Genomic DNA, 23,136 nt, shown 5'->3' with positions numbered 1-23,136 from the left:
TCATTTTTACATTTGGTTCCATGAATTCAAATTCAATTCAAACACAAAACCCTAGAGTGAAGATGACATGACTCCTTCCATCAAAGAAATGAAAAGGGTTTTTGAAAAGACTTGAATTCCATTTGAAAATATTTCAAATTCAAAAACTTTATGCAACTCAATGATTTTCATGAGAGAAGATAAAATGACCTCTTCAAGTTAAAAAGAAAGAGATTTAGAAGTTTAAAAGAATCATTTTGAAAGTCACTTTTAAGTTATCTGAAACCCACTTTCATTTGAAGTTATTTGAATTTCTAAATTTCAAATTCTCTGGAAATATTCTAAATGAGAGAAGGAATAAGACACTTCAAAAATTTAGAGGCATTTGAAATATATTTGGTCAAAGAAAATAGAAAAGAATTACAAATGGTTTGAAACTCAAATTCAAATTCATTTGAAGTTTTTATTCAAATTATTTTTCTCCTAAAGAAAAATATATGGAAATGAGGGTAAAATGATTCCCTTCAATGAAGAATTCAGAGAAAATCAATTTGAAATCATTTTGGTATTTTAAAAATGATTTTATTAGTTTTTATTGCATCAGTGGCACTAATAGAAACTATTTGAAGTTTCTATTAGTTTTTCTCCTAAACATATGCAACCACCTCCACCCACGTGCCTCGAGTTGCATTGCTCAGGGTTGGCTATGAAAAAATGGCTGATTCAATCGTTCCTCTAGAGCCAGGCCCAAAGCCGCTTTAAGGTTTGTGTAGGCTATGTTTTCGATGCAACTTAATTACACAACCAAATGGCCTGAAATTACATCCAGCGGGCATGGCTAAGTGTAATTCATTCTGCTAGGGCCTTTGATTATTTTGTAGTAGTAGCATACATCGTTGTTAGACGTGGATGCACAAGAGAGGGGAGGGGAAACGTGGGCGGCCTGAGCCCAACTGGTAGACTAGACAAGATGCTTCACTTTGCTTCATATGAAAAAAAAATTATGGGTTTGAAAAAAATTCGCGTATCTAAGAGGCTCACGAGAACGGAAAAAGCAAAATAAAATAAAACAAAAACGAAAAGGGAAAAGTGAATAGAAAACCAGGGAAAAAAATGGCCGGGAGCTTCTTAAACCTTTGCAAAACCGGTCAGAAGCTTCATAAAACCGGTCGGGAACATTCGCGAAGAAAAAAAGGAACCAGCTACATGGGCCATCCCATTACGTACGGGTCGGGCTCTCCTGCTGGGTTCCCAGCACGCAGTATTGTGCAGGCCCAACCACCGGCCAACACATGTCCTGGTGGACCCACCACTCAATAAACACAGCACATCTCTCTAGTTGCTGTTACGTTCCAGAAAATCAGCAAACAACCTTTTTTTTCTACCGCATAACAACAGATTTTGCCGCCAAAGTTTCTTCATGGCTATACATCCTGTGTCCTACCCATCTAGGAGTACTCCATTGTTGATTGTTGCACCCTGGATACAAGAGAATAGATCAGGATTGCTAGAAAATTGCCCTCTCCATGGATCAACCTCTATGGTGTTCTTCAGCATAGAAGGAGCTCCTGGCACTTCATCGCCCATAGGTCCATTATTGCGCCTGGAATCTACAGATTATTAACACTCAGATAAGATTAAAACAAATAAACAACTAGGACATGTAAATTAATCCTTCAGAAATAGCCCCCGTACTTCATCTTCCATAACCTTGTTTCTTGTGTTCAAACACATGCAAATTAATCCTTCGGAATTGCATTATAATTTATTTGCTTCAGTGTTAGCTGTATATCATTACCCTGTTTCTGTCTAGATAAACAAATATGCTTGGAAACTCTGAATCATCTGCATTTGTTTGCTGCTTATCCATCAATATATGGCAGATTAGTCGTGGACAATTAAATAAAAGAGGGAGATATTATACATCAGCATCATGAGTTAATTTAGTAACCAGACATCAGCTTGATGTTACTTAGAATCAAAGTTCACTACTAACAAAGTACAACCTAGGTTTATTTTAAATTTTACTGCATGAGATTTCTCGTTTGACATATTATCCTTTTGCCAGTTTTAATGATAGAGATTAATGTATCAATGAAAAAGATAAATATTTTTTCAAATGCTCCTGTGAATACCGTGTGATGTTTTGCAAAACCTTTTGTTGTATCTTGAAGTGCTTTTCAGGTTTCACTAAAACCAGGACTCTGAATATCATGTGATTTTTCACTAAAATCAACTAAGGTATTGTTTCACTTACAAATCATACCCTCAAATTCTTTATTCCTCATACAAAATCGTTCCTTTCCTTTTTCAGGACTTGGGTAGCCAATCAAGTCATGCACAAGAGAAACACGTTTAAATAGCTCTATAAAAACTTTGCTCCTGAGGATTGCTCTACAAACAATTACTTTCAGATGTAATCCCTCCGTCACTACAAAGTTGAGTCACTTATTTTGGGATGGAGGGAGTACTACTTTTCCTTGAGATGTGTAACTGTTCCATCATCAAGAAAGATATTGAGTAGTTGCTGTAATTTTTCCACTTTCCAGTTAAATGTTGTCTTGGGCACTAAATTTAAGAGAAGTTTTCACCAATTTGCGATTTCACCTGCACTCGTGATTGAAAAGCAGAGAAGATGTATAGGTGAAGCTGGATAGCTCTTATACTTCTAATTTCAGTACGTGCATATGTCAATAGGTGGATAAGTGAGAGCTAGTTAGCTAGAAGCAAACAACTACAATCACCTTTGCCTGTTGAGTTGCATTGAGCTCACGCCTTCTTCAAGTGTGACCCAGCGACCTCCGGCGGCATCTCCACCGGCCACGGCCGCACCCGCCGACTGGGTGCATGCGTTGTGGTTCCACCTTCTACTAGGGAGCAGGTCGGGCACAGCCTTGGGCGTGCCAGAGGCGGGCGGAGCTAGCCGCGACGGTCCCGTCATCGCATCAGCCAAGGCAACGGCCCGCACGGCGCAGCGCGACTGAAGCAAGTGGAGCTAGCTTCCATGGACCCCATCTTGCCTCCAGTCAAGGGGTCAAGGCCACTGCCCTCACGCGGCGCAGCACGCCGGAGCCGGGCGGCACTAGCCGCGACAGGCCGTCTTTGCCGCTTTCCAAGGTCACGGCCAGGGCGTTGCAGCACACCGGACACGTGCAGCGCTAGCCGCGACAGCTCCCGTCTGGCCGCCGGCCACGGCGCCGAGCGGCGGACCTCACCTTGCTGGAATCCTCTTTCATGGAGCTGTAGAACGAGTGGCTATGGGCTGTGGAATAGCAGCAGACCGCTGGGATAAGGCAAGGAAAAAACATTTTCTGTATAAATTAAAAAAAGGAATTGTGGTTGCTTTGTGGTGGGGTCCGTCAGGACACGTGTTGACCGCTCGTTGGCCCTGCACAATACAGCGTGCTGGGAACCCAGCAGGAGAGCCCAACCCATTACGTACAAGAGGTGTGCGCCGTGTACCGATTGCCAGGGGCGTTATAAGCGCTAAATGGGAATCGAGGGATTCGAAGCATTGGAGTTTTGTTTTGTTTTTTCTTTCTCATGGAAATTCAAGTTTTGTCCTCTGCTAGAAGGATCGAGTGGCAGTGACGTGTCTCCATCTCTAGTTGTAGTTGTGGATGCCACACACCCGCAAAAAAAAAAGGATGCCACAGGCAGACGTGGACGCACGAGGAAGAAGGAAGGATATGGATAGGAGAAACGCCGGCGGCCCGATCCCAACTGCAATAACAGACCCAACTTTGACGTAGTCGCTTGGCTTTATGCGCACCACAACAAATAGATAGACTAGGCGCTTCGCTTTGCCATGAAGGCCTTTCCGTCAAAAAAAGAAAAAAGAAAAAAGACGCTTCGCTTTGCTTCTTCGGACTGAGAGCATCTCCAGCCGTTGGCCCCCAGGGGCGCCTAAAATCGCCGCCTGGGGGTGACCCGGCGAAAAAAATGGGCCTGGGGCGAGTTGGCCCCCAGCCGCCGCTCCCAGGGCCGGCACCAAGCGCGGGTAAAAAAATTGTGTAGCAAATTTACGCAAAGTTCGGCTAAAACACGCTAAATTTCGGCAAACTTGGACTTATATTCGCGGATTTAAGTCGAGTAGTCGCCATTACATATAAAAACAAATCAAAAAAAACTTGCTGAAGGCCGAGAAGTCGCCGTCGTTGCCGCCATCGTCGGCCTTCTCCTCCTTGACTCGGGCGCCCCTGCTGGACCCCTCCCCGGCTGGTGACGACGGCGGCGCGTCGTCGTCGTCATCGCTGTCGTCGATGATGACGACTCCTCCTTCGTCGCGGCCTCGGCGGCGCTGCTCGAAGCGCCGCAGGGCGGCGCGCTGGCGCTCCGTCACCATCTTGATCGGCGGCGGCGCTCGGGAGATGGAGTGGCTGGGGGAGAAGAGATCGGCGGCAGCGCTCGGGAGAGGGAGGGCTGGGGGAGAAGAGCTCGGCGGCGGCGCTCGGGAGAGGAGGAGAGGTGGCACTCATCACAGGCGAGCGAGGCCATATATAGCCGCGCCGCGTCCGTGTGTACGCGTCCTAGGGAGAGGAGGCGTCGGCGCGCCGCCCTGTGAACGCGCCGCCCGTGAGGAATCAATGGCAAAGCTGACCAGCGGCAGCCTTGCCATTGATTCCCCGCGGGAAACCGAGGCGTCGAGAGAAGACGAGGCGGGCGGTGTCGCTGACGCGGCTGGCCCGCGGTGCTTTCGCGCCAAAAACAATTCGCCCGGCGCCCCCGAGCGCCCCCAGCGCGCCGGGTTCGGGTTGGGTCCGCCGGCTTTCAATTTCGACCCGAGCCGGCGAAAAAAGGGCTCCTGAGAACGTGACTGGGCCGATTTTTTAACGCCGGCGTTCGAAAAATCGCCTGGGGGTCTTGTTGGGGGCGCGGCTGGAGATGCTCTGAGGTGCTGCCTTTCTTCACTCTCTGCGTCAAAGTTCTCAGCTGGTAATGTGATTGGGACTCTTACTTCTGCGTCTCCACGTCAATCAGTCCATTCCTTAATCTCTTACCGCCCTTTCAACAAAATTGCATAAATAACCCAGCCCCATTTCTTTTCTTTAGCTCAATTAATCCATTCCCTTTGTAGGGGTAATTTAATCCATTCGACTACACAGGTATAAGTAGACATGCAAACAGCGATAGTTTTTAAATTTACATCCTATGTCCTATAATATAAGATGTTTTTTTCGAACTAACAACGTCTTGTATTATGGGACGGAGGGAGTACTCCCTCCATTCCGAATTACTTGTTGCGTATTCATATGATAAGTGCGTATGTATATACAGAAGCATCTGCGTCTGTACAGTATTAAAAATAAACTCCATCGCCGTTACGCATCCTTCGCCTGCCGGCCGTCCATACTTAATCGGGAGCGATTAGTTTAAATTGCTCACAGGCGCACAGGCGCCAACGCGTCAACTAGCTGCCACCACCAACCAAACAAATATCAAACTTCTTCTAACACAGTTTATAAACGTATACACTTATTTTTATGAACGCACATCTACATACGTATCTTATTCCTATAAGCACCTCCTATAGACTGAGTAGGCACATCATCTTAACAAAGTCATCACAGATGCTTTTGTAGTCGATGAGGATGTCTTCTCTCACTAAACACACATCATCGAAAAAATCTGAAATAAATCCAAGAAAATGCGAGCGCCAGTGTCAAATCTAAGACTCGAAACCTAATGGTCTATGGATACCATCTTCTTATAACCATCTATCCACGGGTTGATTCGTAAATCATATCCCACTCAACCCTCCTCTTCTCCATTCTGTGGATAAATCCACCTTGTCTTTTTTCCACGACTATAAATTGTGTCATAGGATAGGGGCTGGGGCGCGCGGTTGCATGCTTCTTGAGGCGGTCATTATCTCAAAAAAAACTTAAAAAAACATGGTGGCTGGCTGGTGATCTTGTGCGCTCTAAGATCATCTATAGTAGACCCCGTAAAAAGCTCTGACCCGCAAAGTAACCGCCAAAATCCCGCCCGAACATACCCCGCAAACGCGGCCGGTCCGTAAAAAATTTTGAAGGGCGCGGCAAAATCTTGACCTCAACCCGCGAATACGCGCCCCCCCCCCCCCCGGGCCCGTCGGTTCCCTGCCTATAGCGGGAGCAGTTGGTGGGGAGGACATTTCAGGCCGCGCTTTTCCCCATCTACCACCTCCCCTCTCCCCCTCGCCCTGCCGCCGGGCCGCCGCCCACGGTTCTGGCGAAAGTAGCCGGCGGGATCACGCCGAAAGGCCGCCACATGCACGAGGTTGCCCTCCGCCCCCCCCCCCTCCTGCGTCGGCGGGCTGAAAAGTTGCAGATCTGCGGCCCTTCGTCGTGGGCGGCCGGATTGGGCTTTTTCGTCCGCCGGTGGCTGCGCCAAGCGAGGGAATGGTCGGGGAGCACCTCGCGCAGCCCCTGCAAAGTCCCATCGCCGCATGCAGGTACGGGTTCGTCCTGTCGCCGGCGCCGACGGTTTGCCGGCATAGATTCGGCGGCCGTCTGCCGGGCTCGGCGCTCGCGCAGTGGCTCTGCGGCTCGTCGATGCCGCTCATACAGTGCGACGACTGTACGCGAACAGTGCTGCGGCTAACTTCGGGCATGCCGAAGCACCCAGGATGGGTGTTCTTCAAATGCGAAAACGACGGGGTACGTGTTGTTTTCATTCTGCTTTGGCACCGCATTCTTTGGTTCAATTGCGATAGCTCATTTCGAACATCATCATGTGTGTAGGAAGATGGATGCTCATTTTGGTTTTGGGAAGACGAATACATTAATTTATTGATAGAAAGAAACTTAATAAACGTTCGTGCATTCCTTAGTAGAATCAAAGGTAATGAAGCGGCTGCATCTGCAACTAGAGGGAAAACAACGTCTACTTCTTTATAACCAAAGAAGAAGAATGAAGAATGCAAAATCAAGAATCCGCAGATCAACAAGGAATGCATGGAGAAGATATTGGTCCAACTAGTGGGAGCAGCTATGGAAGTTGGAAATCTTCTAAAATGCATAATTGTGGTTCTTATTTTCTCTGGGCTTGCTATTCTAGCAAAGAGTTGGTGATGTCCTATGTATCCAATGCTGTTGAAAAAGCAAAAAAAATGTATTATCTTGTGTCAAATTGAGGTGCAAATTTCGGATTTGCGGGCCGGCGGGAGCGGCTCCAGACCAGACCCCGCAAAGCCGACCCGTAAAAGAGCATATTCTGCGAATATCCTTTTATACGGGTCCCTTCTGCGAGGTCTGCCTCTGCGGCCGTCCGCGCCGGCCCGCAAAGCCGTTTTTCCGCGAACTGCAAACGGGTTTTGCGGGTCGGTGTTATGCGAGTCTGCTAGAGATGCATGGAAAAATAAAGGACCATTGGCCCCTTGTGCCTATTTGATCCAAAGAGAGCACATCCTTAGCCATTCCCGTCCAAAATCAGTGGATGAACCCCTGCACATAACCACAACTACCGCCGCTGTACATGCTACTCCCCTGCCGCCGTTGTACCTGCTGCTCCCCCTTGCTGCCCTGCGGCCTTCGCCCTCTCGTGCTCCTCCTGCTGCCTCACACTAAAAATCCATGAGCTCCATTATATATCTCCGCAAGCTCAAAGTTGAAATGCATAGAGCCGTTTTAACCAATGATCCAAATTGCACCAGCTTAGTCACACATACGAATGATTTACTGTAATTTTTTATTTTTTTCTGACAAATTCTAAATTTCAATCAAAATGTGGTCAAACTAGTTAAGCTCGAAGTTGAAATGCATTTTGTCGTTGAACCAACGATCCAAATTGCATGAAACTTTCCCAGATTAGTCACACACTAGCGCGCAAAGGCGCGGTGACGCCCGTCAAGAAGTCCATGTCCGTGCCTTGCCGTTAATCAAAGGGAAGGAGTGCTAGTGTTTTTTAGATTGGATTTTGCAATCTTGTTATATAGCAACCTTGCTTTTTGAGTTTGGTTAAACGGGACATTTATTTATTACACACAGCTGCATAGCTCGGAGGAGTATATAAAAGCAAGTGTAGAAGCTCACCGACATGTGGGACCAATGAAACATGTGTCGGCAAGTGCCGGTATACCTCGAGAAACCTGTAAAAATTCATGATTCTTTTTATGTACTTGCAATTATATATATAAATGGCATCCATGCCCACAAAGAAAATATCAATCGCTAAAGCAGTGTTAAAATAGTTGGCCTCTACAAACCCGATCTTTCTTAAGATATAATTCAAAATTCTTGTGCATCATCGTCATCAGCGCTGGCGACCCATGTCTTGACCGGTGATGTCCATAACGTGTGTAACTCCTCTTTCAGTAGCCCGAGATATAGATTAACATTATTTTCCGGTTGTTTCCGCCCTTGAATCAGCATACTCACATGCAGTGGCGGAGCTACGACAAGGCCGAATGGGCCACGGCCCGCCCAGCCCATGCGATTTTCTGCAGTGTATACGTATTTTTGGGCCATGAAACACAATCCCTATAACTATTTCCTACAGCTGGCCCGGCCAACTTTTTGGGCCAAGCTCCGCCACTGCTCACGTGTATGAACTTTGTCTTCATGCACAACCATGGGGGAGGTTGTACATTCATACATGCCCCCCCCCCCCCCCCACACACACACACATAGATTATTGCAAAGCACAACTTTTTACTCATCTATCTCGAGAGAGATCAAGCACGGTGATGAGGTCGGTGAGTAGATCTAGTTTGGGAGGTAGATAGGTTACACTTCATTAAATGGGTAGATCTAGTTGGGGAGGAGAGCTAACTAGCGAGACAAAGCTAGGAGTGTGGAGGGAGAGAAAAGTGAGGAAGAGAAGGATGTGCATTAACGGAGATGGTGGAGGGGGTATTAAAGAAGAGAGAAGAGAGGTAGGAGAAGGCAGAGAGAACAAAGCTAACAATGGGGGAGAGGTAGGAGAAGCAAGTAAAGGAGAGGATGGGGGAAGGGGAGGGTAAAGGTGGTTGTTGCGCCTTAGTAGCAGTGCGGGTCCAGGGTCAGCGCTACTGCTAAGCATAGTAGCAGTAGCGCTGGGTCTAACCCGCTGCTAAGCGGGGCTCACCAGCTGGTGGAGTGCAACCATTGTTGCACACCGGTGCAGGGAACCCGCGCTACTGCTATCTATTTAGCGGTAGCGGTGGTTTCATGGGCCACGCTGCTACTATAGCCAGCCCCGGTGGGCACCATGGGGACCACTTATCAGTAGTGCGTGTTGTCAAGCCCGCGTTATTGTTATAGATTTACCTATAGCGCGTGTTGCACCCCCGCACTGCTGCAAAGTAGCAGTAGCGCGGAATATTAACCCGCGCTACTGTTAATCCTCCACCTATAAGGCATTTTTTAGTAGTGCAACCAATGCCCCCATTATGTGTGTGTCCCCCCTGTTCTGACAAACGTGCCAACAAAAACACCGCCGTCACGTGCGCGATGTGGCCTATCCGGCCTGTTTCAACACGCAAGCCAACCAGTAGCCTGTAGCGTTCGAGCCACGACCCCCTATTTGATAGGCGCACCAATCAACACCCTCACCCAGCCGCGTGCGTGATGTGGGGGCCCCTGCCTAGTTTCGATAGGTGTGCCAGCCAACGCCTCGTCTCGGGCATGTCTGTGGGCCCCATGCCTTGTTTCGACATCCACCTCGGCGAACGCCCCGCTCGTGGCCGCATTGTTCACACTCACGCGCAACCGTCGGGAGGTCCATTCGCAAAAAATAGATGCGAGAAAACGAACGCACCCGCCTGCCGTCGGTTTTGAATGCCGTTTCGAAACATCAAATGTATATAATCGCAAAACAAAACAAAACAAAAATAAACATAGTCAATGTTAGCAGCTTAGAGTTGGGCCACGCGAGAAAATTGTTAAGGATTAATTTAATCCTAATAATCAATGCTTAAGTCGGTTGTAGTTACCGACATTGTAATCCTAACTGCCTTGTAAAGTGGGTATAAATACCGGATCTTCAATCAATGAGAAATACTGTTCGATCATTTGCTCTCCCTCCCTCTTTTTACTTTCACAAAAATGTCTTGCGGATCAAGGGCGTAGCCCCCTTTCTCTCTTACTAGAACCACCAAAGACACGAGTAGCACAAAACAGCTTACCTAACCACACACCATCGCTGTCAAGTCAAAGCCACGTCGACGACCCCGCTAGCATCACAAAGTCCAACCATCCCAGCCAACCAGCCCCTACCCTACTCGGAGCCGACTGCCCGCACCACCACGGGGGCCACCGTCAGCGACACACCCAGCTCCACGTGGCCCGCCCCCGTGGCACCCCAATCCTGCGGCCGAGCCTTTTTTCCCCTCTCCAGAAAACGAATGGTTTCCTCGAAAAAAAACGAATGGAAAAGAAAAACGCTACCGCGTGACGTCAGAAAGCGAGGCGCCAGTGCGGGGAGGATCTTATCGGCGTCAGCTAGCACCCGTCCCCTCCGCGTGACGGGCGGGCCCGGGCACCGCCGTTGGCCCACGCACAGTCACGGGGAGTAGGTTTGACTGGGTGAGCAGGCATTGTTCCCTCGGTCCTCGTCTCCACTCAGGCCACTCTTGCAGAAAAGCCCCTCCGGATCCCGCAAACCGCCGCGCACCACCCCCGCTCTCCCTCCACACAGGAGAGGAGAGGAGAGGAGCACAGGAGAGCCAGGGAGCTCGCTCGCTCGCTCGCTCGGCCCCGGCGGACGGAGAAACCCCACCCCACCACAGCAGCTCGCCGGCCGCCGCCGGACCTTCCTCCGCTTCCCGCCGGTAATCCGTGCCCGGCTCGACCCCGCGCGCGGCCTCTCCCGTGCTCATGCTTCGGTCGATTCCCCTCCCCTTCCCCGGGATGAATTTCGTTTTTATTCTCTCCTCCGCTCGATTTCCCCCCAGGTCCGCTCGAATTCCCGGGCCCTCGCCGCCGCCCGCGCCGGAGGAGAAGGAGGAGGAAGCGGGAGGAGCGTCGGGGTTTTCGCTTGGCTTGCTCCGTCGGTACGGTCTGAGGCCGCGGGTTTTGCTTCGCTTGCTCGGGTTGCTCGAGGTTCGTCTCCTCCTTCCGCGAACCCAAATACCCGTCTGTTCCTCTCGGGGATAGCTCCGATCCGTCCCGCCGCCCGCGGATTCGGTAACCCGGCTGTGGTTTTAGAGTAGCGGCCTAGCGTGCTCCACACAAAAGAGAAAGGGGGTTGCGGCTGGCTCACGCCGTCCGCCTGGCCCCTGCAGTCGACCCAGCGTGAACTGGGTGATGAGGAGTGCGGTGAGCGGCGTTGCGAATCAGCGTGGCTTCGATCGGAACTTAGCTGTCTGGTGACGCCTGGCTGGCTGCTTCTGCAGGCGCAATCCGGCACTTCCTTGCACGCTTTGCGCTGGGGGTTTGGAGTTTGGGCACACTATCCATGTCTTGTTGGTGCTGCAGGCACACTGCACCCTTGCCCATGCTTTTCTCGCTCATGAGTTGAAGTGAAGGCTACATGGGGAGTGCACTTGTGTTGTGTGCAAGCCTTGCCTTGTCTGCAGGGGACAAGGGTGCATCGGTAGGTAGCTCCGTGCTCGATTGGTCGATTTGCTATCGGCTAAAAGCTCCGGTGGCACTGCCGGTGTCCATTTCTGAGCTAGAATGCGAAATTATGTAGTATGGTGCATGGTTTAGCATGACTTGCAGTATGAAGGCATGGTGGTCAGGTCATGTCCACAAGTGATATGTCATTTCTGTGGGTGTTAGAGATCAGCTCTATTAGAGTAACCAGAGAATAACAAGGTGCCTGTACAGTTGTATGGTCGCGTGCCGGCACACTTTGCCTTATCTTGTGCAGTTGTGCTATATGCTGTATTTCTAGTTCAAATCATGATTCCCTGTTCTTTCTTATATCTGTATGGGCTTGTTTCTTTGTAGGGTATGAGAGACGAAAACAACAGCTAGAGGATAGCCCAGATTAAGCTCCTTCATCAAGGATAGAATGGGTGGCTGCTGCTGTTGTGCATCAAGAGCGGAGGCGGATAGAGCACCGGTTCATATCTATGTATGTAGACCCTGTTTTATGCTCTGTGAATTCACAGTGTTTTCTGATTTGTGGGCCACTGTCAATTTTTGAATGACCTGTTCAACTTTCGGATGACCCGACGTCAGTGTCAGGGTGGTCTCTACCATCTTCCTTGCATTTCTTTTATATGAAGATCAAATCAGATTATCCACAATCACGATACTCATATATTTATATTTAAGTTGTTTTATGTTTTTTGCTAATAATTTAAGTTGCTATATGCAACACGCTCTGCTCATTTGTTGATCTGGCATGTGCGAGTCATCAGTGCGTGTTCCCGAATTAGCTGATGTTTTACTTGAACATGCTTATAATAGCGGAGTGCTACAAGTTTAACTGCCTTCTTTGCAGTTTTTGGTGCAACATGACAAATTATGTTACCTACAGCGTGCATCTCCCATTTGTGTCTTCAGTTCTAGATGATTTGGCATTGTAGACTCTGGTCTTTAGGCAATATGCTGCTTGCTGTAAACCTGTAATGTTGTCTACTGATATGTACACACTTTTGCAAAAATGACAGCCTCCTCTTTGTTGGTAATTTGCACAAATTGTCATGATTAATAATGACTAGGTGGTACCTCTGTTTTGTCAAGTACGGCATTATTAGTCACTTGATGTTGCTAAGACTGTTTGCTTTGCTTTATCCAGCATCAGCAAAACCAAGAGGAGCATGAACCTTTATCTTCTGCCTTTGACGGGTCATCTCCAGCTTCTGCTATAGTCGCAGTTGACACAAATCTGGACACATCCACTCCTGACACTTACCGGGCACCACCTGCACCATTGCCTTATGATGTTAGTTTGCCAGTTACAGAAAACCCAGGTAAAGCTCTTATGGTCTTTGAGGTTAATTAGATTTTTTTTAGGCTTATTAGAATTAACCTAGTAATGGTAGTGAGGCAAGCTTAATTTTTCATGTGCAGATCTGGAGAAGTCAGATATTAAAAGCAAAACAGATGATCAGCAGGAATCTCTGAAGGTGGATGAATACGAATCATGTGAAAAAGGTGCCCCTGAAGATAAGATTGAGGAGGAGGATGTTTGCCCTATCTGCCTTGAAGGTTGTTTTTCTCTTGATCATTTGTTGATACTGTCTTTACTTGGTTGGTTGTCGAACTGGATGAACATGTTTGTGCTACTCTTCCTATAGCCTGCTGATTTCTTGTTAACAGGGTAAATTGGTCAAGAGATTGATCTTATTTAGTTGAAGCATAATCATTTGTTATTTCTCTAATGATGGTAGAGGGATATGTTACCCAGATTCTGTCGGTCAAACAAATGCTGGTGTCCAGTTATTTTTCTGCATTTGGTTCAGATGTATGCATTATTTATACATTTATATCACTGGACGGATAATTCTGCATGTTTATAAGCCTTTCTTTATCGGAGCCTTAAACAGTTCACTTGTTGCTGGATGCATGCAACCTGACATAGTGGACCTTTTTGATGAGAAGTAAGCTAGGAACTTCCATCATGCTGTAGTTTCTGGTTGCTGATGCGTGTGACACTCCCATTATCCTCCACTGATGCACCAATGGATGCTCTAAATCTAAGCTATATGTTTTGCTGGACAATAAAATTCCTTCTAATAACCTTTCTTTTTGTCATCTCACCAGAATATGATGAAGAAAATCCCCGCTCTATCACCAAATGCGAGCATCATTTCCATCTTTGTTGCATACTCGAATGGATGGAGCGAAGTGAGACTTGCCCAGTCTGTGACCAGGTTAGTATGGTAAAACCCATATAGCTCACTAAAGAGACTGCCGTCGACGCATGTCGATGTGTTTTCTATTGTCGTGTCCTGTATGGCTGTATGTATGTTCATTGTGAGACACGTTGCATGGAAAGGTATACTTTAATAGGTGTTTATGCACCAAAGTCCATTCTGAAAAAGCTTAGATACAAGCTTTCTGATGATGCTGATCAATATGAATATAAGAGGACAACCGGTGGATATCTTTTCGACTATATTTGTGACGATTTGTTATTGGCTATCGTTTTCTTTTCAAGTCCCCAATTTGTGATAATCCTGTTTTTGCACAAATTATCTGTAAACAAATATGGTACCTTGCCTTGACGAAAGCTTCTCGTGCTATTTTGCAGATAACTTTGATAGATGAGATGTATGAATAGCATGTTGACCCTGGTGGATCCTCTCTAGGAGCTCGTGCGTGCCTACCGAGGAGGTTTAGTACTAGTCCTTTTCTCTATGGGGAAGTAAAATCAGCAACTACTCTGCTCCTAATATGATAGTATGATCTGGTGGAGGTGCTACTGGAATGCATCTTGGGAGAACAAATGGGAAATAATGAAAAACACAAGCATCAGGAAATATGTTACCTAAAAAAACATCCATCCCTATGTTTATACTAGCATTTGTGTCGAGCTGTGGCTGTTTATGGTAACAGGAGGATTAGCTGGCTGCATCTGCAACATGCACTTCATACTAGTCGAAACTCTGAATCTAGCTCTCTTTTCCTTTTCATGCTTTCTGGATTTTGGGTCGGTGTTTTCCGTGATTCGTCGAGCGTCTGTATAAACCATCACATACTTACTAGATATAGGGTGACATCAAGTATAAAAGAACTGGTTCTGAATTGTGTCTTCATTTGTATATCCTTACCCCCTGAATCTTCTCCTGTTTGGTGATCCGAGCTGTCCCTGTTTTTCAGCTTATGTTTCTTGTTGAGTAATCCATTTTTCAGCTTATCCGCCGGCAGAATTGTTCCTTAGCTGCTGATGTTGCTCTCGTTGACGAATATGTGGGAGCTCAGCTCCTTGTCCGGGCATTATGGGTGATGGATTTATCATAGTTATTGTTGCGTGTAATCCCATGAAGGTTGACCTTTGAACAGGTCAGGCTGTGACAGCGAAGCCACACTTGAGACTTCATCAAGCGGTTTTGGTAGGAAATGCTGCGCTGCTCTCTTGGGCCACATGTGGCTGCAGCCCGAGGACATTGACACGGTCCCTCCAAGCACATTTACTCGGCAATTATCTTATAAAATAGGGTCATGTATATCTAAGTCAACTGACATTTAAGTATGTCTTAAGACAATTTTAGAACGCACAACTTGTCGTAAAGTCGTAAGACAGTGGTTTTTACGATAATGTCATAAGTCTTTTATGAATACTTTTTGGAAATTGTGGCGATAGAAAAGGAATTGGAGTTGCATTTTCTGAAAATAAACTTACTTATACGTATGAAAAACTCATCTGGTAACTAAAATCATGCGTCCATTCGATCTGAAATGTATGGCGTTGAGCGGTTGTATAAAAAACGAACAAATCCGAGCCGTTGTATCAAAAATGAATAGATTCATGCCGTTGAATCAAAAACGAACGGTGAGGTCGCTTTCTTCTTCATCCTCCCCTTCTCTTCCTCTGGCCTGATTGCAGGTAGCGCATTGTTTCTCTCACTCCCTCAACTAAGTGAAAATGGCTCCTCACCAACACTGGTCAACCCTCGCCCTCGCCCTTGCCAGCAACGTCGTGGTCAGGCACGCCGTTACTGTCTTCGGGGTGGTCCTGGCTCGACCCTAGGGTGCTGCGGCCAAGCGACCCCCCACCCCCCTTCCGCTGAGCTTCACAGGCATTCCTCGAAAATTGTGTTACCCAAAAATTGATTTCGGCCTAAGAAATGCTCCCTCCGTCCCATAATGTAAGAGCGTTTATATTATGGGACGGTGAGAGTAGCGTCTATGAATTATGATTAACAAAACCGACAAATTTCGTTGTATACACTACTAGGGAAAACCCTAGTAGTAGCGCGGGTTTTGAGGCTATCAGCAGCGCGGGCAAGCCGCGCTATCAATAAGGCGCTACAGCTAACTGTTAGTAGTAGCACGGTCTGTACCCGCGCTACTACTATGGACTGTATTAGCAGCGCTTTTCCGGAACGCGCTACTATTAATTAGCTGTAGCGATTTCCTGGCCCCGCGCTACTGCTATATCTTTCATCATTTCCCCCCGGCTTCCTACCCCGTTTTAGCTTCAATAAACAGCAATTTCCAGATGCTAGGTACTACTAGATATCAATTTCATAAAGCATTATAGGTACTAGGTAGTACTCCCTTGGTTCCAAATTACTCGTCGTGGTTTTAGTTCAAATTTTGAACTAAAACCACGACGAGTATTTTGGAACGGAGGGAGTACTAGATAACAATTTCATATATACTCAACATGCATCCTCAAGCAGTACAAGGTGATATCGACGACGATCATCATATGTAGTTCTAGATAATATCGACGACGATCATCATATGTAGTTCTACATGATATCGACGACGATCATCATATGTAGTTCTAGATGATATAGCCACACACACATATGTAGTTCTAGATGATATCGACGGCGATCATCATTCTCAAGCCTGGGCGGTGGGTGTTCCTGATAGTAATTAGGATGGCCTGTCCAACACGAAGATTCTTGCCAACGAGGAATCTCTTCCACCCAACCGAGTTTAAGTGTGTGCGGCCGTCTGTGTCCATGCGGTAAGTACAGGTGGTGACGGAGCCCCTTGCGGTAAGGCGTAGTCCAGTTGAGCCTTCTTCATCAGGCTCGATACCACAACTCACAGATAGGTTCTTTGGCAATTTCTGAATAAGCAAAACATATCAATTAATAAATAGCCTCGCACATACTCTTGCAAATATATTTCTATTAAGTCTAGATTTCTACACTATCAAAAGACACAGTACTACGCATTTGTACTAACTAATCATGAATTCTACTAATAAGTATATATGGATTATCTACACTATTAATAGTTCCTTGGATTCTACACTAATAAGAGCATGTGATCAGACTCTACACTAAAGCATATCATCGACTAGATTCCACAAAGCATACCATTGGACTCTACACTAAGCATATCATCGGATTCACTAAGCATATCATTGAATAATTTGCATTTGTAAGTATAACAATAAAGCATATATATATATATCATCAAATTACTACAGGCAGTACGTATAACATACCGTTTCATGCCGATCAACCATGGTACTTGTCAGGCGGGTCACGAATGACACCCCGACAAAGTCATCACGTGGCGGAATTATGTCCCATAGGTTGCACACCTCCTCCTCGCTCAGCCTCATTCTTTGAGCTATGATGGCTTCATGAAGTGGGTTCTCATCATCTTCATCGAGTGGGTCCTCATTATCTTCATCATCTTCGTCATCTCCACCAGGTTGAGATAAATGACAGCCAACTTGGGTCTTTCTGCTCTGAAAGAGAAGCTGATCAACTCACCACCAGTAAGACGCATGTGGGCAAGGAAACGGGCCCATCCATCTCCTCCAATCTGCGACATATTGCGTCCTTTCTCGACCTCCATAGTGTACGGCCCCCAGGAGCCTCAAATGTCACAGTGTCTCATGTCAGCTTGTTGAATTTTAACCTCACATTGCATGGGACGATCTGTGTAAAAAAAAGCAAAATGACACAATGCAGTAATGCCAACACTAAAAATTTCAACCTCACATTTCATCTAATTTCTTACCGCCGCATGACGAAAACTCGGCTGGAAGTAGATGCCGAATAGCTTGCCAGTTGCAAGGCTGCTGGCGCACCTTGACTTGCACAGTCGACATAGTGGTGGTGGTGGTGGCGCTATTTTCCTAAAGCAATATGAGCAAAGGATTAACGATTCACTTCACAGGAAAGAAAAACAGTAGCATGTGATATTTTTGGTTCTTCCGCAAAAAGCAATTTTATGGACAAAGCATTTCAGTGGCACCTATTGCCCAAAAAACTTTTCACAAATATGTACCAAATAAGGGTACCACCTACCAAGACATTTCATCTCATTTGGTCCCTATTGCCTAAGATAATTGATTAAAAAAACAAGTGGCAAATTTAACTAAATTGGCACCTACATTTTACCAAAAAATATCTTATTACAAAAAAAAGCATCTACCTATCCATGTACAGAAAAAATAACAATAAAATAGTGCATACTAAATCAACTAAATCAACTAGCCTACTAAATCCACTAGCATACTAAATCAACTAAATCAAAATGTTCTAAATCAACTAAATCAACTAGCCTACTAAATCAACTAAATCAAGATGTTCTAAATCAACTAAATCAACTACATACTAAATCAACTAAATCCAACTAGATGGAGGAGGGAGGAGGGAGAAGGAGGGGCGACTCGAGGAGGGAGAAGAGAGTAGGACGGAGGAGGAAGATGGAGCGAGGAGGGGCCAGCCGACGGCGAGTGGAGGGAAGACGGAGGAGGAAGGTGGAGCGAGGAGGGACCGGCCAACGACGACTAGAGGGAGGACGGAGGAGGAGGCCGGTACCGAGTCCAGCGAGGAGGAGGAGGTGGCGGCGGCGCAGATCGGAGGAGGGGCGACGGGGAGGACCGACGTGGGGGTTGAGGGCGAGATCGAGTGAGTGTGTGTGTGTGAGTGGATCGGATAGGTCCGAGAGTGGGGGAGATGGAATGCTATATCAAAAGGCGCTACTGCTAAACGACCTAGCAGTAGCGCCTTTCACAAAGAGCGCGCTACTGCTATGTGTCAGCATGTAAAAATAGACATAAAAAATATATTGATCATCAATGATCTTTTTGTGTATAATCTGATTTGTCAATATGAGACCTCACCAGTTTAGAAACTGGTGAGTACTCATATTGCGGCCATAAATTCTACATATAGAGTTCAATGAAGATCAAGTGGTTGTGAAAGTTTGAGAAGTAGTATATTTAAGGTGGTACAAACTCTCTTCACGAAGCGAGGTGGGACTAATTTTTTTAGTAAACTTAGCAGTAGCGGTTATTGTGTAAATGCGCTACTGCTATGGTCCCTAGTAGTAGCGCTCTTCATATTAGCGCACTGCTGCTAGAACTAGCCTCGCGGCGGCGTCGTGGCAATTATAGCAGTAGCGCGTCTTAGAGTACGCGCGCTACTGATACATTTATTTCAGCAGCGAGGTTTGTGCGAGCGCGCTACTGCTAGTTAGCAGCAGCGCCTTATTTTAAAGCGCGCTGCTGGTAAGATTCTGTGTATAGCCTTTTCCCTAATAGTGATAGTGGGAGTAACTTAGGTAATAACATAACACATCCTAAGAAAAAATTGCTTATGTGGCATGGAGTAAATGAGGAAAGAGATGCTTGTGATAACATAATACTCCCTCATTTTCAGTTTATAGGGCTTATCTCAAAATATTAGTTTTTCCATTTTATAAGGCCCAATTTGGTTGTTCCCCATCACAAGTTCGGATTCCAAGGTGCATTAAATAATTGCATGCAAGTGTTAAGAGAAAATTGACCAATGCATGTACTTTATGCATGCATGCATTGCAATTAATACATTGGTAACATAAATTTTTGAGGAAAACAAGACCATTAATTAGGTGCTTTTGCAAATTATAAAAATTATTGCACCACTCACCATCTATCTTGGTTGGTGAGATTTTTGAATTGAGCCTTATAAACTGGAAAGGAGGGAGTATGTTACTGTAACATAACACATCCCAAGATAAAATGAGTCTATATCTCAATTAATGAAGGTTTGCATGTTACCATCCATATGTTACTATCCACTATGAAGGTAGTAACATAGGGGGTGTTTGGTTCAGAAGTCCTAGGACTTTTTCTAGTCCCAGGGACTAATCAAAAAAGACTCTCTAGTAGAGTCTTTTCCTAGTAAAGTCTTTTTCTAGTCCCTGTAGAAAAAGTCCCTCCCGTTTGGTTCCTAGTAGAGTCTTTTTCTAGTCCCTGTAAAAAAAGTCCCTTCCGTTTGGTTTTAGGGACTTTTTCTAGTCTCTGGGACTAAAAAGTCCCTGAACCAAACACCCCCATAGACTAGTAACATACATGTTACTAGTCTAAGTTACTCCCCACTTATGCAGTTCACTTTCGAGGGAAATCAAGTGGTATGATGATTCTTAAGTGAATCCTTGTAGCTGATCTGGCAAACGGATGGCGCGGGTGGAAGAATTCTATCCTCTACCAATGAGCATTTATAAAAGGTCGCCTAGAAACACTGCAACGACTGCATCTGGGTCCCGAAGTGTTCCGGCCCCACTTGCAGCGGCACACGTTAATTCCATGGCGAGGGGTGGGCCCACCTGCGGTGCCCGTTTAAATGCTTGCAAGCTGAGCTCTTGGTAGTTGGTAGAGAACTCTTCCACTCTTCGCTGGATCGTTTGCCAGGTCCAGGTCCAGGTCCAGGTCCAGCACACTGGATAGCACTGCAGAGTGGGTCCGGGGCAGCCTCGGGCCCACATACAGAGACACATTGTATGGTGCGACGAGGGCCCACGTGCACTGGGCCGCTGCCTAGCTGGCCGGCCTTCCTTGGATGGACGTGGTCGCGCCCGCGCCCGCGCCCTTGTCCTCTCCTATAAACCGGTTTCGACTTCGCCGCCCGGCTCGCTGGCTGGAGTTGTGGACGTAGCTGTGGCCTGTGTGTGGGACATGGACGGACGCGACCACCGTAGGAGGCTGTCGGCGTCGGGGTCCGGCCGGCGGGAGCGGCTCGGGCCGGCGCCCAGCCCCGCCTGGTCGCAGCAGCTCTCCGTCGGCAGCGGCCGGGCCAAGTCGCTGTTCCGGTCCATCGGCGTCTGGTTCAGCTCCCTCTCCACGCCCTCGTCGCCCACCTCCGCTAAAAAGAAGAGGTCCAAGCAGGCGCCGGCGCCGGCGCATGACGACGCGATCAAGAAGCCGCCTTGTAAGCCTTCCCTTCTTCTCGACGGTCGGCCGGTCTGCTTATTCCCCTCCGTCACCCGGACTGTGTTGGTCTTACTGTTACAGCGTTCGGCTACGGCACCGGGCGGGCGTTGATGCTCCGGGGAGGAACGGGAGGAGGAGGAGGGCTGTACGGCGGCGGGCGGAGGAGTTTATCGCAGACGCAGCAGCAGTACCAGTTCCAGAGCTCGGTGTTCACCATGGAGGAGATCCTCAAGGCCACCAGCAACTTCTCGCCGGCGCTCAAGATCGGGCAGGGCGGCTTCGGCGCCGTGTACAAGGGCGTGCTCCCCGACGGCACGGTGGTGGCGGTGAAGCGCGCCAAGCAGCGGATGCAGAACCCGCACGTGGACGTGGAGTTCCGGAGCGAGGTCAAGATCATGGCGCGCATCGAGCACCAGAGCCTCGTCCGCTTCTACGGCTACCTGGAGCACGGCGAGGAGCGGGTGGTGGTCATCGAGCACGTCCCCAACGGCACCCTCCGCGAGCACCTCGACCGCCGCCACGGCCGCTTCCTCGAGCTCGCCGCCCGCCTCGACGTCGCCATCGACGTCGCGCACGCCGTCACCTACCTCCACATGTACTCCGACCACCCCATCATCCACCGCGACATCAAGTCCTCCAACATCCTGCTCACCGCCTCGCTGCGCGCCAAGGTGGCCGACTTCGGCTTCGCGCGCCTCGGCGCCGGCGGCCTTGGGCACGGCGAGGACGGCGGCGGGGGAGCGAGGCACGTGTCGACGCAGGTCAAGGGCACCGCGGGGTACCTCGACCCGGAGTACCTCAAGACGTGCCAGCTCACGGACCGGAGCGACGTCTACTCCTTCGGCGTCCTCCTCGTCGAGATGGTGTCCGGGCGCCGCCCCATCGAGCCCAAGCGGGAGATGAAGGAGCGGCTGACGGCGCGGTGGGCGATGCGCAAGCTCGTCGAGGGGAAGGCGGCGGAGGAGGTGCTGGACCCGTGCCTGCTGCGGACCGGCGCGACGGCCACGGCCGTGGAGGCCGTGCTGGAGCTGGCGTTCCGGTGCATGGGGCCCGTCCGTGACGAGAGGCCCAGCATGGACGACTGCTGCCGCGCGCTCTGGGCCGTCAGGAAGACGTACAGGGACACGGTGTCCGCCATGGCCGCCGCCGCCGACGCGTTCTCCGACCGGGCCAGCTCCTCCAGCGCCAGCACAGGCACCACCGGCGATTTCTGCCCGATGTAATTTTGTTTTGATTTGGCCTTATTCTTGTAAATATTTATTTTATTTTTGAGAACACGACACGTGAACTATATATAGCTTTAAAGACTTGATCAAATGGGGCAATTGACCATGAAACAAGCGACTTGTAATTAAACACTTGACGTAATACTCATACAAATTAAAGTGCATTAGAGAATACCGTGTGACTTCTCATGATACTTTTGCTAGAAGAAATCTATCTTGCAAGGTTGATTGACTTGTAACATATTAACATTGTTACGCTTTGCTATCGCTCAACACCAATTTCGTGACATAATGGTCCATGTCGGAGAAGTCGGAGAGGCCATCAGAGAAGGACTCGACGACGAGTGCGGCGCCAATCGGCGCGGGGCCGATGTCGCCCGCGGTTGTCGGAGTAGACGAAGTGGCCGAGGAAGATAACGGTGACGCTGGCGACGGGCTGGTGCTGGATGAAGACGAAGCAGGTGGTCGGGCGGCAGCGGCTGCGGCCGAAGAGGAGTGACGGCGGCTTGGTTAAGAGCGCGGCGGCGGTGCTCGAAGTAGGCGAGGAACCCGACAGCGTGACGAAGACCGGCACGGACGGTGGCGTTCCCGCGCCAAGGGAGGTGGCGCGGCGCATACCACGATCGAGAGGTCGACGCGCGGGGACTGCGATGGACCACGGACCGCGGCGCTACGGCCCGAACGGGCGAGGTAGCGGTGGCGGGCAGGTCGGGGTGACGGCGGAAGACCTCGGGGCAGTCGCAAGGACCGTGGGCCACGGCGCTACAGCCCGAAGGGGCGGCGCAGCAGTGGAGCGCGGGTCTGTGCAACAGCGGGGACGGCCTCCGGACGGCGGCGTGGACCGCATGCCACGCTCTCTACGACCCGACAGGGTGACGCAGCGGCGGCGCGAGGGTCGGTGCAGCCACGGGGATGGCCTGGAGCCCGGGGCGGCGGTGGACCGCGGGCCGCGGCACTACGGCCCGAAGGGGCGACGCAGCGGTGACGCGGGTCGGTGCAGCCGGGAGAAGAACCACAGGACGGCGGCGCTGCGGCCCGACGGGACGACACAACGGCAGCCCGTTCCTCGATCGGTAGAGGGGCGCGCTGAACTCAGGACAGTCTTCATGGGGCCTGCGGAGGCGCGCGCCACCGACGGGCCAGGTCGGTTGCACGGCATAGATGAGGCGAATCGCGGCGGCGGGCAGGTGATCAATCCGATCGCGCCCGAGGTCGGGAATGCCGCTCGGTGGAGACG

General features: G+C 48.9%; 4 protein-coding genes across 6 annotated transcripts; 3 read left to right on the top strand and 1 right to left on the bottom strand.

Moving 5' to 3' along the window:
* Positions 1–1,032: 1,032 nt before the first annotated feature.
* On the bottom strand, positions 1,033–3,249 carry LOC123142188 (uncharacterized). 2 transcript variants are annotated; one of them, XR_006470545.1, is made up of 2 exons: positions 2,724–3,249; positions 1,033–1,589 (listed from the first exon to the last, which is right to left on the bottom strand). XR_006470545.1 is itself a non-coding variant. In XM_044561188.1 (2 exons), exons 1-2 carry the CDS (start codon positions 2,918–2,920, stop codon positions 1,420–1,422), a joined length of 360 nt encoding a protein of 119 aa, XP_044417123.1. In that variant the 5' UTR covers positions 2,921–3,249; the 3' UTR covers positions 1,058–1,419. The 2 variants fall into 2 exon arrangements, 1 of the variants encoding a protein (XP_044417123.1); XM_044561188.1 differs by having other exon boundaries at positions 1,058–1,582.
* A 2,840-nt stretch (positions 3,250–6,089) lies between these two features.
* LOC123142187 (uncharacterized) lies at positions 6,090–6,945 on the top strand. Its single transcript, XM_044561187.1, has 2 exons — positions 6,090–6,620; positions 6,705–6,945. The coding sequence occupies exons 1-2, from the start codon at positions 6,363–6,365 to the stop codon at positions 6,858–6,860; spliced, it is 414 nt and encodes a 137-aa protein (XP_044417122.1). The 5' UTR covers positions 6,090–6,362; the 3' UTR covers positions 6,861–6,945.
* A 3,543-nt stretch (positions 6,946–10,488) lies between these two features.
* LOC123146223 (probable E3 ubiquitin-protein ligase RHB1A) lies at positions 10,489–14,593 on the top strand. 2 transcript variants are annotated; one of them, XM_044565830.1, is made up of 7 exons: positions 10,489–10,711; positions 10,835–10,982; positions 11,835–11,961; positions 12,631–12,805; positions 12,906–13,043; positions 13,599–13,708; positions 14,089–14,593. In XM_044565830.1, the coding sequence occupies exons 3-7, from the start codon at positions 11,899–11,901 to the stop codon at positions 14,116–14,118; spliced, it is 516 nt and encodes a 171-aa protein (XP_044421765.1). In that variant the 5' UTR covers positions 10,489–10,711; positions 10,835–10,982; positions 11,835–11,898; the 3' UTR covers positions 14,119–14,593. The 2 variants fall into 2 exon arrangements, with proteins under 2 accessions (XP_044421765.1, XP_044421766.1); XM_044565831.1 differs by lacking the exons at positions 10,489–10,711; positions 10,835–10,982 and adding an exon at positions 11,447–11,699.
* Positions 14,594–20,365: 5,772 nt separating this feature from the next.
* LOC123142184 (calmodulin-binding receptor-like cytoplasmic kinase 2) lies at positions 20,366–22,063 on the top strand. The gene is made up of 2 exons (XM_044561186.1): positions 20,366–20,671; positions 20,755–22,063. The coding sequence occupies exons 1-2, from the start codon at positions 20,419–20,421 to the stop codon at positions 21,894–21,896; spliced, it is 1,395 nt and encodes a 464-aa protein (XP_044417121.1). The 5' UTR covers positions 20,366–20,418; the 3' UTR covers positions 21,897–22,063.
* Positions 22,064–23,136: the final 1,073 nt, after the last annotated feature.

The sequence above is a fragment of the Triticum aestivum genome, chromosome 6D, assembly GCF_018294505.1.
Source record: "Triticum aestivum cultivar Chinese Spring chromosome 6D, IWGSC CS RefSeq v2.1, whole genome shotgun sequence".
Classification (NCBI taxonomy): domain Eukaryota; kingdom Viridiplantae; phylum Streptophyta; class Magnoliopsida; order Poales; family Poaceae; genus Triticum; species Triticum aestivum.
This window is presented reverse-complemented; position numbering and strand designations above follow the sequence as displayed.